Source organism: Carettochelys insculpta, chromosome 1 (genome assembly GCF_033958435.1).
Source record: "Carettochelys insculpta isolate YL-2023 chromosome 1, ASM3395843v1, whole genome shotgun sequence".
NCBI lineage: Eukaryota > Metazoa > Chordata > Testudines > Carettochelyidae > Carettochelys > Carettochelys insculpta.
In genome coordinates this window covers 3,269,795-3,290,927 of record NC_134137.1, presented here as the reverse complement: position 1 = coordinate 3,290,927, position 21,133 = coordinate 3,269,795, and the positions used below count along the sequence as shown (strand labels likewise).

General features: G+C 45.2%; 1 protein-coding gene across 1 annotated transcript; it reads left to right on the top strand.

Annotated features, from left to right (window-relative positions):
* The first annotated feature begins 19,248 nt into the window (after window positions 1-19,248).
* LOC142022305 (olfactory receptor 52E4-like) lies at window positions 19,249-20,253 on the top strand. Its single transcript, XM_075012046.1, has one exon. It carries the CDS (start codon window positions 19,294-19,296, stop codon window positions 20,251-20,253), a length of 960 nt encoding a protein of 319 aa, XP_074868147.1. The 5' UTR covers window positions 19,249-19,293.
* The last annotated feature ends 880 nt before the right edge of the window (window positions 20,254-21,133 follow it).

Here is a 21,133-nt window from a genome sequence, read left to right as displayed (position 1 = left end):
ACTGCCCTGAAGGAAATGTTACCTGACCCAGGCTGTGTCCCTTGGGGTTGATCTGTGATTTTTTTTGTGCATGCCTGGAGTGGCACTTTCCAGGGTCAGGGTCCACCCCAGAACTCCTTGCGAGCAGTGAGGATTAAGGAAGGTCAACGGGAGAAATGCACTCATTGAGCTTCTTCTCTGAGAACAAACATTGGCGTAGCTAAAAATTGTATGTCTGGGGTTGACTGCTATGTCTAGTATAGACATAGCCTTACTCTTCTCTGATCCCTTATCACAGTGCCCCATCTGACTGCAGAGAGCTCATGTCTACCCTTGGTCATATCTCTAATGATCTGTCTGTCTACTATGTCCTCAACCCTATAGAGGCCTACATATTCTTCCTACGTTTCTCCATAATCAATTCTCATGTTAAGTATATACAAAACAGCCAATTCCTCTGGGACTGAACCCCTAGCCTGAGAGTTCTTGTCTACCTTTGGGAAGGTCCCTTAATTACTGTTTACCCTTAAATCAAGACAATCGCCACAGAAGTGGACAGGATTGTTTCCAGCCTCTTTATAGTCAGCTTCTGTCTTCTCCCCAGGAGGCTCAGGGAACCACACTGGAGCTGCACAAAGCATGGTTAAAACTCCTGTGTTGGCTCTTGGGGTGGGATGCCACTACAGTTGCTGCGGTAAGAGAGATGTGGCGCACAGCTGCCTGAGGGACACCAGAATTCACAGGTACCCATTTCTCGCTGAGGAGCTCATTGACTGCACAAACATGGTGAGACAGAGAGTAAATCTGTGCTCCTTTCTGCCTGGTTCAGCCATAAAATATTACAGGGACCCTGCCCCAGTGCATGAGTTTTCTGTAGTATCACAGGTCAAAATATCACTCTTTGCCACTCCCTAAGTATAGATGGTGACCTCAAGCCCTGATGTGGTTGCATTTCAAGAGCACAGTGGATTCTTCTGGGAAAAAAAAAAAGTTAGTTGATGTGTCACACAAGGCCAAACTCAGAAACAACAGCCAGTACACTGCACAAGCCCCATGAAGGCAAATCTCCCCAGGGTGCATCTACACAAGAAACAACTTCAAAGTTAACTTTGAAGTTAGGCGCTACATCAAAGTAGCCAGCAGAGAGTCTATACTCATTTTTCCCCCTCTCTTCAAAGTTAACTTCCAAGTAGGGAGCCCAACTTTGAAGTCTTACTCCTTCCTGGGAATGGAGTAGTGCCCTACTTAGAAGTTTAACTTTGAAGTAGGGTGTGTGTAGATGCTGTACTTTCAAGTTGTACTTCAAAGTAAGCAACTTCCAAGTTATTTTTGGAGTGTACACACAGCCCCCTTGTAGTAAAAATCAAGTAAGTGCCTCAGGAGCCAGCTGTAGGTTAAAACTGTCATGCTATTTACAGTACAGCACTATCTCCAGGTCTGAAGAAGTGGGTCTGTCCCACAAAATCTCATCACCTAACAAATTAGTTTGTTAGTCTTTAAAGTGCAACATGACGGCTGGTTTGTTTTGCATGTACATTGTCCCTTCTATCTCTTGCATTTTAGGGCTCTGACTGTTAACAAGAAACTTTTGCCAGTTAGAAACATGGCTGTGATAGGGAAAATCGGAAGATTTATTTTAGCATGGTCAACATCAAAATTTTCCTGGTTTTATCCTGGAAGTTGCCTGAACATTTATTGCTCAAACTTTCCAAAAAACAGTTCATCCTGGAGCAGTCTACAAGCCTGGAAATTTGACTACAAACACCTAAAATTTCACAAGCTAACCAGCAACAGACAATGAGCTCTTCTAATTGAAGGTGTCAGATAGACATAATTAAAGTGCTGCCATCAACACCACCTACAGTGACCGTTGTTAAGCCCTTTCAGTGAACATTGTTAATCCATTGTTAATCCCTTTCAGGTCTGCTCCTCACTCCAATGACATAGGTGGCAAGGTGTTCTACAGCTCAAATATGGATTAGATTAGCAATATTATTTTCTAAATATAATATGCTTGGACTTTCAATTAACTGAGCTTTTGCATATTCATATGTTGTGAGACAGATAAATACAAACACCTGATCTCATTTCTTTGTCAGTATATCCATAGGGTTTGAAGTCAGAAAGACCATTAAGCTTTTAAATCTGACTTCCTGTATGACACAGAACTATATTTTTTCCCAGTTACATGTGTATTGAAATCAATATCTTATGTGTGACTAAGGCCTGTTCTAAAGTTTTACTTTATAAAATCCTACAGCCATGGAGTTACAAGGAGATCTGGTCTGTCTCACGTACCGACCTTATGGGTGTTCCTGATGGCAAAGCTGACACAGTGCTCCCTGGGCTCCTCTTGGGCTTTGCCCTGCCAGAAAAAGGTGTGGCCCTTTTCCTTTAGTGATCCTGATGCTGCGAGTGGCGTCTCCTGCAAAGTGGAGATGTCAGTTTCGAGCCTCTTCAGTTCCTCGATGGTGACATTGGTCTTTCGGATGTCGCTGATGTCCTGAAGATCTTCAGTCAAACCGGTCAACATGGTCTGTACATTCCAACAAGCAAGCTTGAAGCTTTGATGATTTCCTTTTCTTAAACATTTTCTTGTTGGTTTGTCTGGTGCTCATTTCAGTCACTTGTCAGGTTTGGGAAACGTAAGCCTCATGCACCCAGTGACGCAAGTGAACTGTGGTGAGACAGTACCCTACTGGCTGGAGGCTGCCCAGCTTAAGGCGGGCGGTGACTGTCCAATGAGATGCAATGATCTCTCCCACTGTCGGAAGCAACCCCTGCCGCTTGTTCCCTATGCCAATCAGGCAAGAGCTTATGACCGGTATCTGTTGCCTCCCATGGTGGCTCAACACTGTGAAGCAATGCTGGAGTACCTCTCCAGCCATGAGCCTGGGCAATTTTTATGGAGACCCTGGGCTGCCCAGACACCAGACCCCCCCGCCTTGGCTTTACTGATGTAGTCCAAGGGAAAGGATAACCTCTACATTTGGTACCAGCTCAGCTGCAGGAGTTGCCGGGACAGCACCAGAAGTTGACACAGAACTGCCTTAGGACTCCCCTCCGGATTATCTGTCAAGGTTTACTCCCTTACCCTTACTTCTTCCCCGGATAACCCACAAGGCAGTGGGGCGTCTTCCTCTGCCTTCACAGGAGTTGTTGATTTGCAGCAACACACCTCCAGGTCCGCTGTTGAGACTGTGCATTAGAAGGGAGAAGGAACAAGTCCCCCCATAAGGTCAGTATGTGAGACAAACCAGACCCCCCTCACTCTGTTTCGCCTGCGAGCTGACGCAGTTGCCCTGGGGATGGCGTCGCTGTAATGCACAACAGCTGCTAGGAGCCAACAGTGAGAGTTGAGTGGTGGGTGAGGACCGGTGTTTCCGTCCGCCTGAAAAGGCGCAGCTGCCGGAGACTCAAAGGTACCACCTCTACACCAGACACCCCATATCCACCAGGGGAAAAAGCACCAAGTTTGCAATTATTACTTACAATAATCGACCTTAAAGTGTCCATTTTGTTATAAATGGATTGTACCGCTAGATTACTGAGGGAGATGTCTGAATTGGAAATCATTTGCATGTTCGACACATTTAACCTGGGGCTTAACTGAGATCTCAATAATCTTATACATTACAAGGAGAATTTCCTCACCTTTGATATTTGCAGGAGTGGAACCCATCCCACTTCACTTAATTTACTCCTCCAGCGTGTCACAGAATCACAGAATCATAGGGCTGGAAGTGACCTCAGGAGGTCATCCAGTCCAGGCCCCTGCCCAGGGCAGGATCAAAGCTGGTAAGTTATCCCAGCCAGGACCTTGTCAAGCCGGAACTTAAAAACCTAAATGGATGGAGAATCCACCACCTCTCAAGGCAACACATTCCAATGCATCACCACCCTCCTGGTGAAGTAGTTTCTCCTAATATCCAGCCTACATCTCTCCTTCTTTAACTTCAGACCATTACTCCTTGTTCTGCCATCTGACACCACTGAGAACAGTTTCTCACCCTCCTCTTTAGAGCTCCCCTTCAGTAAGTTGAAGGCTGCTATGAAATCACCTCTAAGTCTTCTCTTCTGTAAGCTAAACAAGCCGAAATCCCTCAGCCTATCCTCATAGGTCTTCTGTTTCAGCCCCTTAATCATTTTTGTTGCCCTCCAATGAACCTGCTCCAGCAAATCTACATCCTTTTTATACTGGGGGGGCCCAAAACTGGACACAATATTCCACATATGGCCTCACCAGTGCTGAATAGAGGGGAATAACTACTTCTCTAGATCTGCTGGAAATGTTCCTCCTAATGCACCCTAGTATGCCGTTAGCCTTCTTGGCTACAAGGGCGCACTATTTACTCATATACAGCCATTCATCCACCATAACCCCTAGGTCCTTTTCCATCATACTGCTGCTGAGCCATCTCGTCCCTAGCCTATAACAATGCTTGGGATTCTTCTGCCCCAGGTGCAGGGTTCTACACTTCTCCTCATTGAAGCACATCAGATTTCTTTTGGCCCAATCCTCCAATTTTTCCGGGTCCCTGTTAAGTCAAGTTGGTTTCCTACCATTTTTGTACTTCTTACTATGCAGTGGGATGGTCTGTTCCTGTGCCTTCAGTAAGATTTCTTTTCCTGACATCTTCACTTCCCAAGGGATCCTACTTATCAGTTCTCTCAGGGCATCGAGAGAACTCTTTTGAAATCAAGGGTCTGTAGCCTATTAATGATAGGTGATTCTCCATCAATCCTTTTTCCACCGTTCTTTTCCTCCAGTTCCCCCACTCCCCATCTGCTATATAAATTCTGGATCCTTATTTTTGCTCCAAATATGATAACTGGGCAATACCCATGAAAGCTAATAAATAGAATTCTTAGCCTTTAATGTGCAACAGGAATGCTTGGTTTTATTTTTTTCTGAAGCTACATTCTAACATGGCTACCCCTCTGATACCATTTCTGAGATCTGTTAGCCCATTTTCAGTCCATTTTTGAAATGCTCTACTAATATTGTACCGTGTTAATTTTTATTTCAATATTTTCCATTCAACAGCAGGGTTTACACAAAACAGGACCTATCAAATAAACACAGTTTCATCTTTTCCATATAATACACATATGGTGATTCAAGGGAACTCGCCTATTGCAATAAAGTTTGATTTTTCTGTGGCATTTGATTTACTCAAAATTTTCTTTAAACTTCCCCTTTATTTTTTCAAAACTTACAAAATTTTCCCTTCTCTCTTTTAAAGCACAGAACATGCATCTATTGTACTGTTTGGGAATGTTGTCTCTTTGTCTTTTTGAATGAAAGCAGTTATTTTCATCTCTGCAAACAGATTCCCCTTTCTTCTCTCTCTTCTCTGACATAACAGTCCCCAGTTTTTAGCCTCTCTATATACCACAGCTTTCCCCATTCTCACACCTTGTGCTGTAAATTACCTTGTATCTGCCACATCATTTAGAGACACTATGGCTACAGTTACACTAGCAAGTTTTGTTGACAAAGACCTCATGTGCCCTGCATCTGCTCCACATCAAAAGGCAGAACAAGATCAGGACAGGGGATACACTGAACCCAGCAAACGCTCCCATCGGTGCTGTGTCCATTGGGCAGCTTTCTTGATGGGGACCATTGTGAGAGTGAAATTGAAACAACTTCTGAATCGAGCATAGGAAGGAATGCCCCTGCATGGCCAGTGCTCATGTGGGTTCCAAATACTTTATCAGCATGTCAAGACTTCCAATCTGCAAATATGCTGCCAGGCCCTGTTAGACGCCTCCCAGTAAAATGTATCGGATGACAGCAGCTGTGCAAAGAGACCATGTCCCTTTGTGATGTTCAGTGAGTGTGGAGATGATGAGAGATCATAGAATCATAAAACAATAGAGCTAGAAGAGACCTAAAAAAGCCATCGGGTCCAGCCCCCTGCTTGAAGCAGGACCAGACCCATGAGATCAGCCCAGCCAGGGCTTTGTTTAGGTGAGACTTAAACACCTTCAGGGATATCAAAACAAAAAGCAGTCAAGTAGCACTTTAAAGACTAGCAAACTGGTTTATTAGGTGAGCTTTCGTGGGACAGACCCACTTCTTCAGACCATAGCCAGACCAGTACAGACTCAATATGGTCTGAAGAAGTGGGTCTGTCCCACGAAAGCTCACCTAATAAACTATTTTGCTAGTCTTTCAAGTGCTACTTGACTGCTTTTTGTTTTGATAGTGTATAGACGAGCACGGCTTCCTCTCTGTTACCTTCAGGGATACAGACTCCACTACTTCCCTGGGTAGATCATTCCAATGCTTCACCACCCTCCTAGTGAAAAAGTTTTTCTTTATGTTCAACCTGGACCTGCCCAACCACAACTTGAGATCATTGTTCAGTGTTTTGCCATCCGGGACCACTGTGAACAGCTTCTCTCCAGCCTCCTTGCAACCTCCCTTCAGTAAGTTGAAGGCTGTTATCAAGTCTCCCCTCAGGCTTCTCTTCTACAGACTAAATATCCCAATTCCCTCAACCTTTCTTCCTAAGTCATATGCTCCAGCCCCCTAATTATTATGGTCACCCTCCGCTGGACCCTCTCCAGTGTATCCACATTCTTCCTATAATTGGGGGCCCAGAATTGGACACAGTACTCCAGATGTGGCCTCACTAAAGCCGAATAAAGAGGAACAAAAACTTATTTGAATCTACTGGCAATGCTCCCCTTGATGCAACCTAATATGCCATTAGCTTTCTTGGCTACAACGGCACACTGCTGACTCATGTCCAGCTTCTCGTCCACTACAACTCCCAGGTGCTTTTCTGCAGAACTACTACCAAGCCAGTCAGACTCCAGACTGTAACAATGCTTGGGACTCTTCCAGCCCACGTGCAGGACTCTGCACTTGTCCTTATTGAACCTCATCAGATTTCTTGTAGCCCAGTCTTCAAATTTGTCTAAGTCACTGGGGACCCTATCTCTACCCTCCAATGTATCTCCCTCTCCCACTAGCTCAGTGTCATCCGCAAACTTGCTGAGGGTGCAATCCAACTCCTCATCCAGGTCATTTATAAATATGTTGATGAGAACATGACTCAGAACCTAACCTTGGGGCACTCCACTAGAAACCGACCGCCATCCCAACATTGAGCCGCTGATCACTACCTGCTGGGCCTGACCTTCATCAGATGCTGGTCTGATCCCCACCCTTGCTCTGGCTTATTTATACCTGGCCCTGCAGATTTCCAAGACCAGCATCTGATGAAGTGAGTCTGTGCTCACAAAAGCTCATGCTCAAAACTTTTCTGTTAGTCTATAAGGTGCCACAGGACCCTTCGTTGCTGTTACAGATCCAGACTAACATGGCTACCCCTCCGATCTTTGAATGAGGAAAGTGATAGGACCTATTCAGGGAACCTACTCTCTGGCTCAGCTTGCGTGTCCCAATGAACCTGAGAGCGAAGCCATAGCAGTCTTATACCCCTGGTAGGGACCTACTTGGTAGCAAGGTGAAGGGGAAGGTCCAGATGAAGAACGCTCCTAAAAGTCCCCAGTGACAAAAGGCAGGGGATAACAAGGGAAATGCTAAGACCACTATGAAGGCAGCTAAAGGCAGCAGCCAACAGGAGACTCCCAGTCATCATGGATCCCATGCCAATGGACCTGGGCCTTCTATCCATCAAGGATTACATGGTGACTGCAATGCCACAGTCCCTCCCTACACACACACACACACACACATTAACAGAAGTCACGCACAGGCATACATGAAGACATCCTACTCATCACTGAATGACTGCCAATGGATTCAGGGAGTCACAGATTGCATTGGGATGGATTGCGGGGAAAACCCTCTCTCACTTTCTTTTGCTCTGTACCTCACCCTGATTTCTCCTGTTACAGACCAGATTGCAGTCTTTTTCAGGACACAGATGTTTGCCTCATATAAAGTACAGCCTTAGATCTAAGAGAGCACTAGTTCAAAAGAAACATTGCCACCCTTCCCCGCTTATCCCAAGGCACCCCCACATTCACCACTGGAGGTCACTGATGATGCACTGGAGAGGCTTGAGCTGGGGGTTGTACGTGATGGCCAGTGGTGCTCTCTAGTTTTCCTTGTTGGGCCCATCTTGTGGCAGGTGGCTGCTGGGTACCCGTCTGGCTCTGTCAATCTGTTTCTTCAGATTCTCCAGTATATCATCAGTGATCTACAACCCACCTTGGACAACGATCCTTCATTCTCACAGACCTTGGGAGGCAGGCCTGTCCTCGCCTACAGACAGCCTGCCAATCTTAAACAAATCCTCAGCAGCAACTATAGACCACACCACAGTAACTCTAAACCTGGAGCCAATCCCTGCAACAAACCTTGCTGACAACTCTGCTCAGATAGCTACACCAGTGATATCATCACAGGACCTAACATCAACCATACCATCAGGGGCTCCTTTACCTGCACGTCTACTAATATAATATATGGTATCATGGGCCAGCGATGCCCTACTGCAATTTACATTGGCCGAACTGGACAGTCTGTACATAAAACAATAAAGGGACATAAATCTGATATCAAGAATGGTAACATACAAAAACCTGTAGGGAAACACTTCCCTCTCCCTGGACACTCAGTCACAGATTTAAAACTAGCAGTCCTACAACAAAAAACTTCAACAATAAACTCCAAAGAGAGACTTCAGAGCTTCAATTCTGGCAGTGTCCAGTTACTGGAGGCTTGGGGGAGGCACAGGGTCATTAATCCATATCAGCCCCTGCTCCACTGAAGCCACATCGTACTGGCAGGCAGGCTCCTTGCCAGGCTACAACAACCCGCATCCCAGCTAAGGAGCACACGGATTCCTGTCAGGCAGGTATCACTTGCTTCAATTCATTTGCAAAGTTGACACCATCAACCAAGGACTGAACAGAGAATAGGAGTGGCTGGCCCATTACAAAAGCAGTTTCTCTGCTCTTGATGTTCATACCTCCACATTAACTACTGATAATGGACCACATCCTCCTTGACTGAACATAGCTTGTCAACTCTGGCCTTCCCCTTGACTGAGATTCCCTCATTATACCCTCCTTTGAACCCCCCAACCCCACTCATGCATCTTAAGAAATAGGTGTTTGCCCTCAAAAGCTTATCCTCAACATTATCTGTTAGTCTACTAGGTACCAAAGGACTTCTTGTTGCGCTTGCACAAAATGTGTCATATGAGCTATTCACGGAGAAGTTGATTTCCTAAGTATGATTTCTCTATCTCAGGCCAAGTCTCATTTTTGTATCTGAGTATTGACTATGTAGCGGTATCTCAAATGTGTTTGCAACTCAGTAGCTTACATCCAGTCTAGCCAGCAGAACATGACTGGAACCATGGGAAAACGCAGGAAGAACTGGAAGTCCTGGCGCAACCAAGGAACTGTGATGTAATTGGAATAAATGTGTCAATCCTCCCACAGTTCAGCACCTGAAAACTTGGCTAGAGGAAACACTCTTTGATTGAGGAGGTGGGGCCATGAGAGATCACAGCTTGTATATGGAAAAGTAGAGTTCTCTTGTATTCTGAAAAAAAAAACAGTCCAGTATCACTTTAAAGACTAGCAAAATAATTTATTAGGTGATGAGCTTTCGTGGGCCAGACCCACTTCTTCAGACCACAGCCAGACCAGAACAGACTCAATACTTCAGGCACAGAGAACCAAAAATGGTTATCAAGGTCGACAAATCAGAAAAATTATTCTCAAGGTGAGCAAATCAGAGAGCAGAAGGAGGTGGGAGGGAGTCAAGAATTAGATAAAGCGAAGTATGTAAAAGAGCCCCTGTCATGAGCTAGAAAATTGCTGTCCTGGTTGAAACCACATGTTAATATGTCGAATCTGAATACATAAGAGAGTTCAGCAGCTGCTCTTTCCAAATGGCTGTGAAAGTTCCTTTTCACTAAAACAAAGACTTCCAGGTCATTAACAGAATGGCCCACCCATTAAAGCTCTGGCTGGCAGGTTTGTGAATCAGGAGTGTTTTTACGTCTGTTTTATGCCCATTAATTCTTTGTTTAAGAGAGTTTGAAGCCTGTCCAGCATACAAAGCATGTGGGCACTGTTGGCACACATGATGTTAGTTTAGGAACCTTGTCACTCAGGAGAATTTCTTAAACATATGTGAAGATGCTGTAAAACAGCAGCTGAGAAGTGAAAACTACAGCTGAGATGGCTTCCCTAGGTGATGCAGGTGCACCTGTTGGTTGGAAGCAGGAGTCTGTTTCACATCAGTCCTTTAATCTCTCAGCCCTGTCTGCTGTATAAAGGGAGGAACCTAGGAAGTGTAGTCACTGCAATGCCAATGCTGGACTGAGGACCGAATGCAGGTAGCTTGCAGGTGGCCAATGTGAATGCTGCGACCTGAGCAGAGGAGCTCCACAGGCACCAGTTACTAACTTGTATACAGATGGAAATGGCACCTGCGTCTGGCTTATACAGGACATTCAGCCTGAGTCCAGTGCTTAAAAACCCCGGGGCTGCACAATGGACATATAAGCTGCAATGAGCCAGAGAAGCAGGCAGAGTCCAGCTCTGGGAATCCAAGCTCCAGGAGAGCCCTGAGAAGTCACAGTCTGGGCCATCAGATTTCCATTCCAGCTGGGGCAGACTGGGAGGGATGAACCAAGAGGGAGAGAACAAATCAAAGAGAAGCATTAATACACTCACTGTTCTGCCCGTAGGGCTGCCTAGCTCCAAGGTAGCTCTGAGGCCAGGGGGAGACTTTCATCCCTGGGACTTTGTTTTGGGGTTACTTTTACTAGTGATTGATGTGTTGGCAGGTCTGGCAGGTCTCTGTGTGGGAGGGGAAGTGAGCTACCAGAGCACACAGCTCACTGCAGCAGGTTCAAACTCCAGCTGGTTCTGGAAACCTCTGGTTCCCCGTGAGAGGATGGTGAAAGCTCAGGATGCTTCTTCCATGCTATCTTCTGCATTCCAGACATGATCAGCCCCTGCCAGAGTGGGAGTCCATTTCCCTTTTGGTGTAATACAGAGCCCCTGGTTACAGGGAAGTCAGGGCTCTTTGGTTCTTTCTGTCATCCTACAACTAAGGGTAGATCTAAGCTAGGTGAGAAAGTCAATTTCAGATACACAAGTCTAGCTGGAATCAAAATATCAGAATAAACTTCTTTAGGCTTGCATCAATGTCCCTTACTCCACACGATGAAGTGGAGTACAGGAGTCGACAACTGAGCCCACATAGGTTGATTTTGCCTCATTTTAACAGACGTGGCAAAATCAAACTCTGTAAGATGGACCACAGCGCTGAGATGTTCTGGTAAGTATAGATAAGCCTTTGATCTCTGTGAGACGTTGGCCAAGTCATCTCTCATAGTATCATAGAACCATAGAATCCTAGGGCTGGAAGGGACCCCAGGAGGTCATCGACTCCAGCCCCCTGCCTAAAGCAGGATCAATCCAAACTAAATCATCCCAGCCAGGACCTTGTCAAGCCAGGACTTAAAAACCTCTAGGGGTGAAGAATCAGCCACCCTTCTAGGTGATGCACTCCAGGGCTTAGAGTTCAGAATCCCTAGAGTTCAGTTTGCCTATCTATAAAATGGGGATTTGTTAAAGGTGTATTTCCTTGGCCAGGTGATTTCAGGATCCATCAATGAAAGTTGCTACACAGTTAGATGGTAGTTACTAAGGAAAATTACTGAGCTTTGAGCCCCAACAGCCCTTTGTGTATAGAGACAGTGTTTGTGTCTCTGATTAGATCTCTTTGTCTACTGTCCATCAATCCTGGGAATTTGAAGAGCATCAGACCCAGTGGAAACCTAGGCACTACCCTTAGTCTTTCCACTAATCAGTCATAATTTTAACTCTACACAAACACACAAAACTTCCAATTCCTCCCTGAACTGGCACAGAGCCCAAGAGGTCTCACCTCCTTTGGGAGGGGCCATTAATTACTGTTTACACCTAAAGCTGGATAAACACTTCAGAAGCAAAGGCAGCCTGTGTGCATCCAGATTCTACTTCTTCCCTCGAGATTGAATGAACCCCACTGGGACTGCAAAGAGCTCTATTATAAACAATGCATACGCCTGTGTTAGCTCTTAGTGTGGGATGCTGCTGCAGATGCTGTGACGAGAGAGGTGTGGGGCAACTCTACCTGAGGGGGAATCCCAGGAAAGACACTTCTGTCTCAGAATTCAAAGGTACCCATCTATGGCTGAGGAGCTCACCTGCTTGAGAAAGCCAGAGAAACATGGGAGTGAAGGGACAGCACATAACACTGTGGTTCTTTCTGCTCGGCACATGCACAGCATCAAACATCTCAGGTCCCTTGCCAGAGTGGTGACTTTGCTTCAGCGTGATGGGCTAAAATTTCCCTGTTTGCTGTGCATCCCTGGCTGATGGCCTCCAGCCCAAAGACAACTGTTCTTCTGTGGCATGAGAGGTGCTCCTAGATATACAATACGAGGCCAGATTCTGAGGCTGTGGCCCATCCTTTGCTCAGGCCCCGCTGAGGCGAAATTCCCATCAGGATAAGAACAGAGCAAAAACATCAGGAGCCAGCAGTGTTGTTCATACACAGATCCTGACACTTCTGTCTTTTATTCCAGGGCTCTGGTTGTAAAAGGTGGTGGGGAGCTGATATCCGACTTTAACTCTTAGAAAGTATGGTGGTGCTAGGTCTCCTCCCTGGTTGTGGTACATGTAGGTGCCAATGACATAGGGAAGAATAGGAGAGAAGTTCTGGAGGCCAAATTTTGGCTGCTAGGAAAGTGACAGAAATCCAGGACCTCAGTGGTAGCGTTCTTTGAAATGTTTCTTGTTCCAAGAACAGGTCCAAGTAGACAGAATTGCAGAGTTTCAATGTGTGTATGAGATGACAGTGTAGGGAGGAGGGGTTTAGATTTATTAGGAACTATGGAAACTTTTGTAAAAGAGGGAGCCTATAAAGGAGGGATGGGCTTCACCTAAACCAAACTGGTACCAGATTCCTGGCACTAACCATTAAAAAGGTCCTAGAGCAGTTTTTAAATGAAGGGCAGGGGGAAAGGTGACAGATATTGAGAAGCACATAGATCATACGGAGACATCCCTTAGGGGAGAGTCTGTACACAGAGATTCTCCATGTTCTAGTAAAGAGAAGATGATAGAAGATAAGATTTTTGTAAGATCTGAGGAAAAAGTTCTCTTCAACCACATCAGGAAAAGGCATGCAGCTAGCTAGTGACAAGTTTTTTAAAAACAAAAAAATAGTCAAGTAGCACTTTAAAGACTACCAAAATAATTTATTAGGTGATGAGATTTCATGGGACAGACCCACTTCTTCAGGCCATAGCTGTACCAGAACAGACTCAATATTTAAGGCACAGAGAAACAAAACCAGCACTCAAGGTGGACAAATCAGAAAAAAATGATCAAGGTGAGAAAATCAGAGAGTAGAGGGTAGAAGTCGGGGGGAGGTGTCAAGAATTAGATTAAGCCAAGTATGCAAACGAGCCCCTATAGTGACTCAGAAAATTCCCATTCTGTTTCAAACCATGTGTTAATGTGCTGAATTTGAATATAAAAAACAGTTTGGCAGTCTCCCTTTCAAGAGTGGTGCGAAATTTTTTCTTCAGTAACATGCAAACTCTTAAATCATTAACAGAATGGCCCACTCCATTAAAATGTTGACTAACTGGTTTCTGGATTGGGAGTGTGTTTATGTCTGTTTTGTGCCTATTAACTCTTTGTCTAAGGGAGTTTGAAGTCTGTCCAACATACAAAGCATCTGGGCATTGTTGGTACATGATGGCATACATGATGTTAGTTGAGGAACATGAGAAAGTGCCCATGATTCTGTGACTAATGGTATCGAGTTCGTTTACCTCGGGTCCACCATCACTGACACCCTGTTGTTGGACACTGAGCTAAAGAGGAGGATCGGAAAAGCGGCCACAACTCTGTCCAGACTCAGCAAGAGAGTGTGGAATTACAACAAGCTGTACACTCACACCAAAATGCAAGTCTACAGAGCCTGCATCCTCAGGACCCTCCTTTATGGCAGCAAGACTTGGACCCTGTATGCCCGCCAGGAAAAGGGGCAGAACGTCTTCCACTTGCGCTGCCTCAGGCGCATTCTTGGAATATCATGGAAGGACAGAGTGACCAACACCGCCGTCCTTGCGCAAGCTGGAATCCCAACCATGCACACCCTCCTCAGGCAGCGTCAACTCCGCTGGCTTGGCCACGTCCACAGGATGAAAGATGGAAGGATTCCAAAAGGCATCCTGTATGGTGACCTAGCCTCTGGCAAAAGACCTCCCGGACACCCCCAGTTGCGTTACAAAGATGTCTGCAAGAGAGACCTCAGAGAGGTAGACATCGAGCTGGACAGCTGGGAAGAACTAGCAGATGACCACAGCAGATGGAGGCAGGGGTTACACAAGGGCTTTCAGAAGGGCGAGATGAGGATCAGACAGCTAACAGAGGAGAAGCGAGTGCACAGAAAGCACACTAAGGACTTGCCAGACACCCACCATATCTGCAAGAGAAGCAGCAAGGACTGTCACTCTCGTGTGGGTCTTCATAGTCACAGTAGACTCTGTAAATGAAGTCCTCAATTGAAACTATAAAGGGCACGATCCATAGTCTATGCAGCCTGAAGGATGCCTACCTACTGGTATCTTCAGAAAAGATATGTGGACAAATCTGGCAGCAGGCTTTGTTGCAGGGAAAGGTTCCAGGACTGGTGTTCCTGCAGTATAGACTGTGGCTGTTAGTGAGGATCCTCATGAGGTTGGGAGGTTGTCTGTAGGAGAGCACAGGCCTGTCACCTAGGGCCTTCTGGAGTGTGGAATCCTGATTAAGGATAGGTTGTAGGTCTTTAATAATTCGTTGCAGTGGTTTGAGTTGGGGCTGTAGGTGATGACCAGTGGTGTTCTGTTCTTGGCTTTTTTAAAAAATTTTAAAGTACATATATACAAATGCTAGAAATCTAAATAATAGGACGGGAAAACTAGAGTGTCTTGTATTAAATGAGGACATCGAGATCAGAGGCATCACAGAAACTTGGTGAAAGGGAGATAATCAATGGGACATAGTCATACTGGGGTACAGCATATACCCAAAGGGCAGAACAGGTTGTGCGGGTGAGGGAGTGGCACTATATGTGAAAGAAAATATCGAATCGAATGGAGAGAAAATAGTAAATGTACCAAATTCTTCCATACACTCTCTATGGCTACTAATTCAATGCTCTAATAAGAAGAATGTGGCAGTAAGGATATTTTATCAACCACCTGACCAGGGTAGTGATAGTGATTTAAAAAAAAAAAACACATCAATAATGACAATGGGGGATTACCACTATCTCCATATTGACCATGACAGCCCAATAGTCTGGTGTTTAATTTCAGAAAGAGGAAATAAGGAAAAAAAATGAGCAAGTTAGTTAAACAGAAATTAAAAAGTACAGAGCCAAAAGTAAAATCCTTTCAAGAACTACAAAGGGTCACCAAATGAAATTAATAGGTAGGAGGTTTAAAACAAACAAAAGGAAGCATTTCTTCACACAATACAGAGTCAATCTATGGAACTCTTTGCCAGAGGATATTGTGAAGACCAGAACTTTAACATTGGTTCAGAAAAGAGCTAGATACATTTCTGCACAATAGGTCCATTAATGGATATGACCCGGTTTGATTGAGAATGATGGGCCAAGCCTCTCTTTGTCTGATGGGAATGGGAGATAGGGAGGGATCACTTGATGACTACCTGTTGTGTTCTTTCCTTTGAGACACCTGGGACTGGCCACTGTTGGAAGGAGCTATGCTCAGCTTGTCCTGCTACACACAGGCAGGGAGAAATTGGGAGTGGAAGAAAATGTAGGTGGCAACCTGGGCAGCAGTGATCATGAGATGGCTGAGTTCAGGATCCTGGCCAAAGGAAAAAAGGAAAGTAGCAAAATACAGACCCTGGACTTCAGGAAAGCAGACTTTGGCTCCCTCAGAGAAGTGAAGGGTGGGGTCCCCAGGGTTGACAAGTGAAGGGCAGGGTCCTCAGGGATGCTAACAGGAGGGGGAAAACATCCGGAAGAGTTGGGTGTATTTTAAAGAAACCTTACTAAACGCACAAGAATGCTTCATCTTAATGTGCAGTAAAAATAAGTAAATACGATAGGCAACCAGCCTGGCTTACAAGAGAAATCTCTGAAGAGCTTAAACAAAAAAAGGAGGCTTGCAAGAAGTTCAGACTTACAAAATTGGACAAATGACTAGGGAAAGGTAGAAATATATTGCTTGAACATTTAGGGGAGTAATCATGAAGGCCAAAGTACAACTGGAGCTGCAGCTAGTAAGACATGTGAAAAGGAACAAGAAAGGTTTCTACAGGAGCAATAGCAGAAAAAAGGTGGTCAGAGAAGGCCTGGGGCCATTACTGAAAGAGGGAGGTAACATAGCAATAGATAATGTGGTAGAAGATGAAATAATCAATGGGTTTTGTTGTTGTTGTTGCTGTTGTTTTTTTGCCTCTGTTTTCCCAGAGAAGATCAGCTCCCAGAGTACACCGGGCAGCACAGAATGGAAAGGAAGTGGGCAGCCCTCAGTGGAGAAAGAACAGGTTCAGAACTATTTAGAAAAACTGGACACGCAGACATCCATGAGGCCAGAGGTCCTGAATGATTGGAAAAAAGCAGATGTAGTAACCATCTTAAAAAAAAAGGAAGATGGAGAATGGGGGAACTACAGACTGGTCAGCCTTGCCTCAGTCCCCAGAAAAATTAAGGAAGGGAATGCTCAGGAAACCTATTTTGAAGCACTTGGAGGAGAGGAAAGTGATCAAGAATAGCCAACATGGAATCACCAATGGCAAGGCACATCTGACCCTTGTTTTGTCAACAAAACTGGTGGAACAGCCACACAGAAAATGAGTTTTGTCGACTGTTTGTCAACAAAACTCAGCACTTTCTCTGGCATCATTTGACTTTCAACTGTGAGGCATAACACACCTGTCAACAGATTCTGTCAACTAAAAAACTTTGTGGACGTTCTCAGGGGCCTTCTCTCAACAGACAGGACATTCAGAACAATGGACAGCCCTGTCTGCTTTGCTTCCCAGTGCCTGCTTTGTGTAGAGAGCAACCAGGCAGCCTGGCTACTCTGTCAAGAGAGAGAAGCGCTCTTCTGAATGGCTTTTCTTCGTGGCCTCGCTCTGTGGACAGACATTTGGTAAGGAAATCTCTTCTGACAGTGACTTCTGTTGACAGATTGCTCCAGTGTAACCATAGCCCTTGATTTTAGAAGCAAATTTCATATGGTCTCCTACAGTATCCTTGTCAGCAAGTTAAAGGAACATGGCTTGGATAAATGGACTGTAAAGTGAACAGAAATCTGGGTAGATTGTTGGGCTCAGCGGCTAGTAATCAAAGGCTCTGTGTCTGGTTGGAGTCCAGTATCAAGCAGACTATCCCAAGAGATGGTTCTGGGGCTAGTTTTGTTCAACAGCTTTAATGAGGACCTGGATGAGAGCATGGACTGCACCTTCAGCAAATTTGTGGGTGATACGAAACTAGAGGTAGAGGGTTGGTAATCTGGAGGGCAGGTTTAGGTTGCAGGAGGACTTGGACAAATTAGAGAATTAGGCAAAAAGATATTTCACATGATTCAATAAGGGGAAGTGCAGAGTCCTGCACTTAGGATGGAGGAATCCCAAGCATTGTTACAGGCTGGCACCAACTGTCTAAGCAGCAACTCTGTAGAAAAGGACCTGGGCATTATCTAGATGAGAATCTGGATATGAGCCAACAGTGATCCCTGGAGCCAAGAAGGGGGTGTACATTTGAAGGAACATTGAGAGTAGATCTAGGGAATGGATTATACCCATTTATTCAAGACTGGTGAGGAGTATTGCATCCATCCCTGCCCTGCTCCCACCATGACAAAAAGGATGTTGACACATTGGGGGGCAGTCCAGTGGAGGGTGACAAAAATGACTAAGGAGCTGGAGCACATGACTTATGAGGAGAGACTGAGGAATTTGGCCTTGTTTAGTCTGCAGAACAGAAGAGAGAGTGGGGATTGACACCAGTCTCAGTCCCTGGAGGTCGTTAAGCCCCAATTTTAACAAAGGGTTTACTGTGATGATTTATCTGGGATTGGTCCTGCTTTGGGCAGGGAGGTGGACTGGATTTCCAGTGTTATGATTCTATGATTCCACTTTGCTAGATGGACCATTGGTCTGATCCCCTATGGCTGTTCTTGTATCCTCATGTTCTGAATGCCTGCTCTACTTTCTTTATCTGTAGATTCACAGGGATTAAGATTAGAAGGGACCAGTAGATCATTTAGTCTGACCACCTGTATAATACATGAGATTTAATTCTGTCTATTGACCCCTTTGATTTATGAAGTGACTTGTGTTTAACTTAGAGATGGTCTAACCAGCATTAAAAGGGACAGTTTAAGTCATATATTTGAATCCCCATCAAAATACAGGGTATTTTTCTTCCAGACGACTCATCACTCTTTGAAGAACCTCCAGCAAAGGAGTATCCACAAACTCTGGAGGAATCTCTTCTAACATGTTCCTATTCTCTCAGTTAGGAACATATTTCTGAAATGTTATGGAATCATAGAATCATAGGATTGGAAGGGACTTCAGAATGTTCTGAAGTGCAGACCCCTGCAAGGATGGCAGGACCCACCACCATCTAGAACATCTCTGCCAGCTGTTTGGCTAATATCATCTTTTAAAAGTCTCTAGGATGGATATTCTATAACCTCCTTAGGCAAATTATTCCGGTGGTTTAGCACCTTAATGATTAGGAAGTTTTTCCTAATGTCCCACGTAAGAATCCAGTGCTGCAAATGAAGATGATTGCTTCTTATCGTATTGTCTGCAATCCATGAAGACTGTTACATTTCACATTACTGTCATCTGGATGTCAGCAAATGGAGTCCTTAAATATTTGCTTCATTATCTTTGCTGGGAGAGAAGAAAAGATGATTGGTCTGTAATTCCATAAAAGTCCAAATTCCCATTTTTATAGATGGGCACCTGATTTGCACTTTTCCAGTCTTCTGGACTGTATCCCATCATTTCCGACATTCAAAAAAATATCAGCTAATGGTCAGATATCTCCTCAGTCATATCATTGGTATGATAGGATACCATTCATTATGTGCTGGTGACTTGAAGATACCTAACCTGAAGTGTTTCATACTAACCTTTTCTCTCCATGTAGGCTCCCGTACCACAACCATCATCCTAAACTCTGGGCACATACCTTAAGCCATGGAAACTTAGGGTATACACAAGACATCATTCTGACCCAGCTTTGGACACTTTCTCTACTACTCCATGTCAGATCCCAATAAAACAAACTTCACCAATCCTTCTACCTTCATCCTGCTGGGAATTCCTGGCCTGGAGGCAGCCCATATCTGGATCTCCATCCCCGTCTGCATTATGTATATCATAGTTATCTTGGGGAACTTCACCATTCTGTTCATTGTGAAGACAGAATTGAGCCTGCATGGGCCCATGTACTATTTCCTCTGCATGTTGGCCATCACTGACCTGGTCATGTCCACATCCATCCTGCCCAAAATGCTGAGCATCTTCTGGTTCAGTTCCAGGGAGATCAATTTCAGTGCCTGCCTCACCCAGATGTACTTCATTCATTGCTTCTCAATAACGGAGTCTGGGATCTTTGTGGCCATGGCTTTTGATCGCTATGTAGCCATCTGCCATCCCCTGAGACATTCCACCATTTTGACTAACCCTGTGTTGGCCAAGGTTGGACTGGCCATCATGTTACGTGGAAGCATATTAGTGCTGCCCCATCTCTTCCTGGCGAGGCAGTGGCCATATTGCAGAACCAATATCATCTCCCACTCATACTGTGAGCACATGGCTGTGGTGAAGCTGGCCTGTGCTGACATCCGTGTCAGCAGTTACTACGGCCTGTCTGTGGCATTCTTCATTATTGGCCTGGATGTGTTTTTTATTGCTGTTTCCTATACCCAGATCCTCAGGGCCATCTTCCGCCTCCCCACAAAGGACACCCGGCTCAAGACTTTTGGAACTTGCAGCTCTCACCTTGGTGCCATCTTAGTCTTTTATACTCCAAGTCTCTTCTCCTTTCTCACACACCGGTTTGGCCAGAATGTGGCTCTGCATTTCCACATTCTTATGGCCAATGTGTACCTCCTGGTGCCCCCCATGCTGAACCCTGTTATCTATGGGGTGAGGACCAAACAGATCCGGGACAGGCTGCTCCAGCTGTTTACTAACAAAGGGATTACAGATTTTTCATAAGGTTGTGGCCCTCAGAGACAGCTCCGTGCAGTGTTGCCAGCTAACAAAGTGCTGGGCCCTCTTCTCTGAATCGCTGACTAGTCAGTTAAAGAGAGACTAAATCCTTTCCTGACCTTACTGTGCTTTCTCAGCATGACACGTGGGAATACACCTGTGTACAACGTGTATGGTTTCCACCTTTCTAATTATATGTCTCATTGTAAGCGGACATCTGAGTCCCTCTCCCTGTTCCACCTTTTTCCTCAGACCTGCACTCCTGAGCCATGTCTCCTCTCAAGTCCCCAGCAGCTTCTGTGGCTTGTCCCTCTAGGGTCCACCCTTGTTGTTTGATCCTCTCCTAGACCCTGAAGCTCTTTGTGATGAGTCGCCAACAGGAACTGATGGGAAGGGTCTCCAGGGGACAATAACATAAAAGGGGAAAGGAGTGCAGGAGAGGTGAATGCACTTCCACAAAATGTTACAAATGGCACAGGAATGCACCATCTCACTGTGAAGTAATAAAAGGAGGTGACCAACCTAGCTTACAAGAGAAATCTTTGACAACCTTAAACTCAAAGAGAAGGTTTTTCAAGAGGTGGAAACTTGGACAGATGACCAGGGAAATTCATAGTGAGTTGGGTGTCTATGGTAATCTCTAAATCCTTTTCAGGGTCCCTGCACTCCAAAATACACCAAGAGCTTCACATCAGTCTCTGTGCCTGCCCTGGCCTCCTGCCTGCCCTGGCCTCCTGCCTGCCCTGGCCTCCCCACTGTAAGCACTCGGCCATCCTTTGGATATTTTATGTACATTGTCTTTCTCTTTGTTTCCTAGGCATCAATTAAAGGGTTGAATAGCCTCAGACCTAGCACTGATCCCTGCAGAATCCTACTGGAAACATGC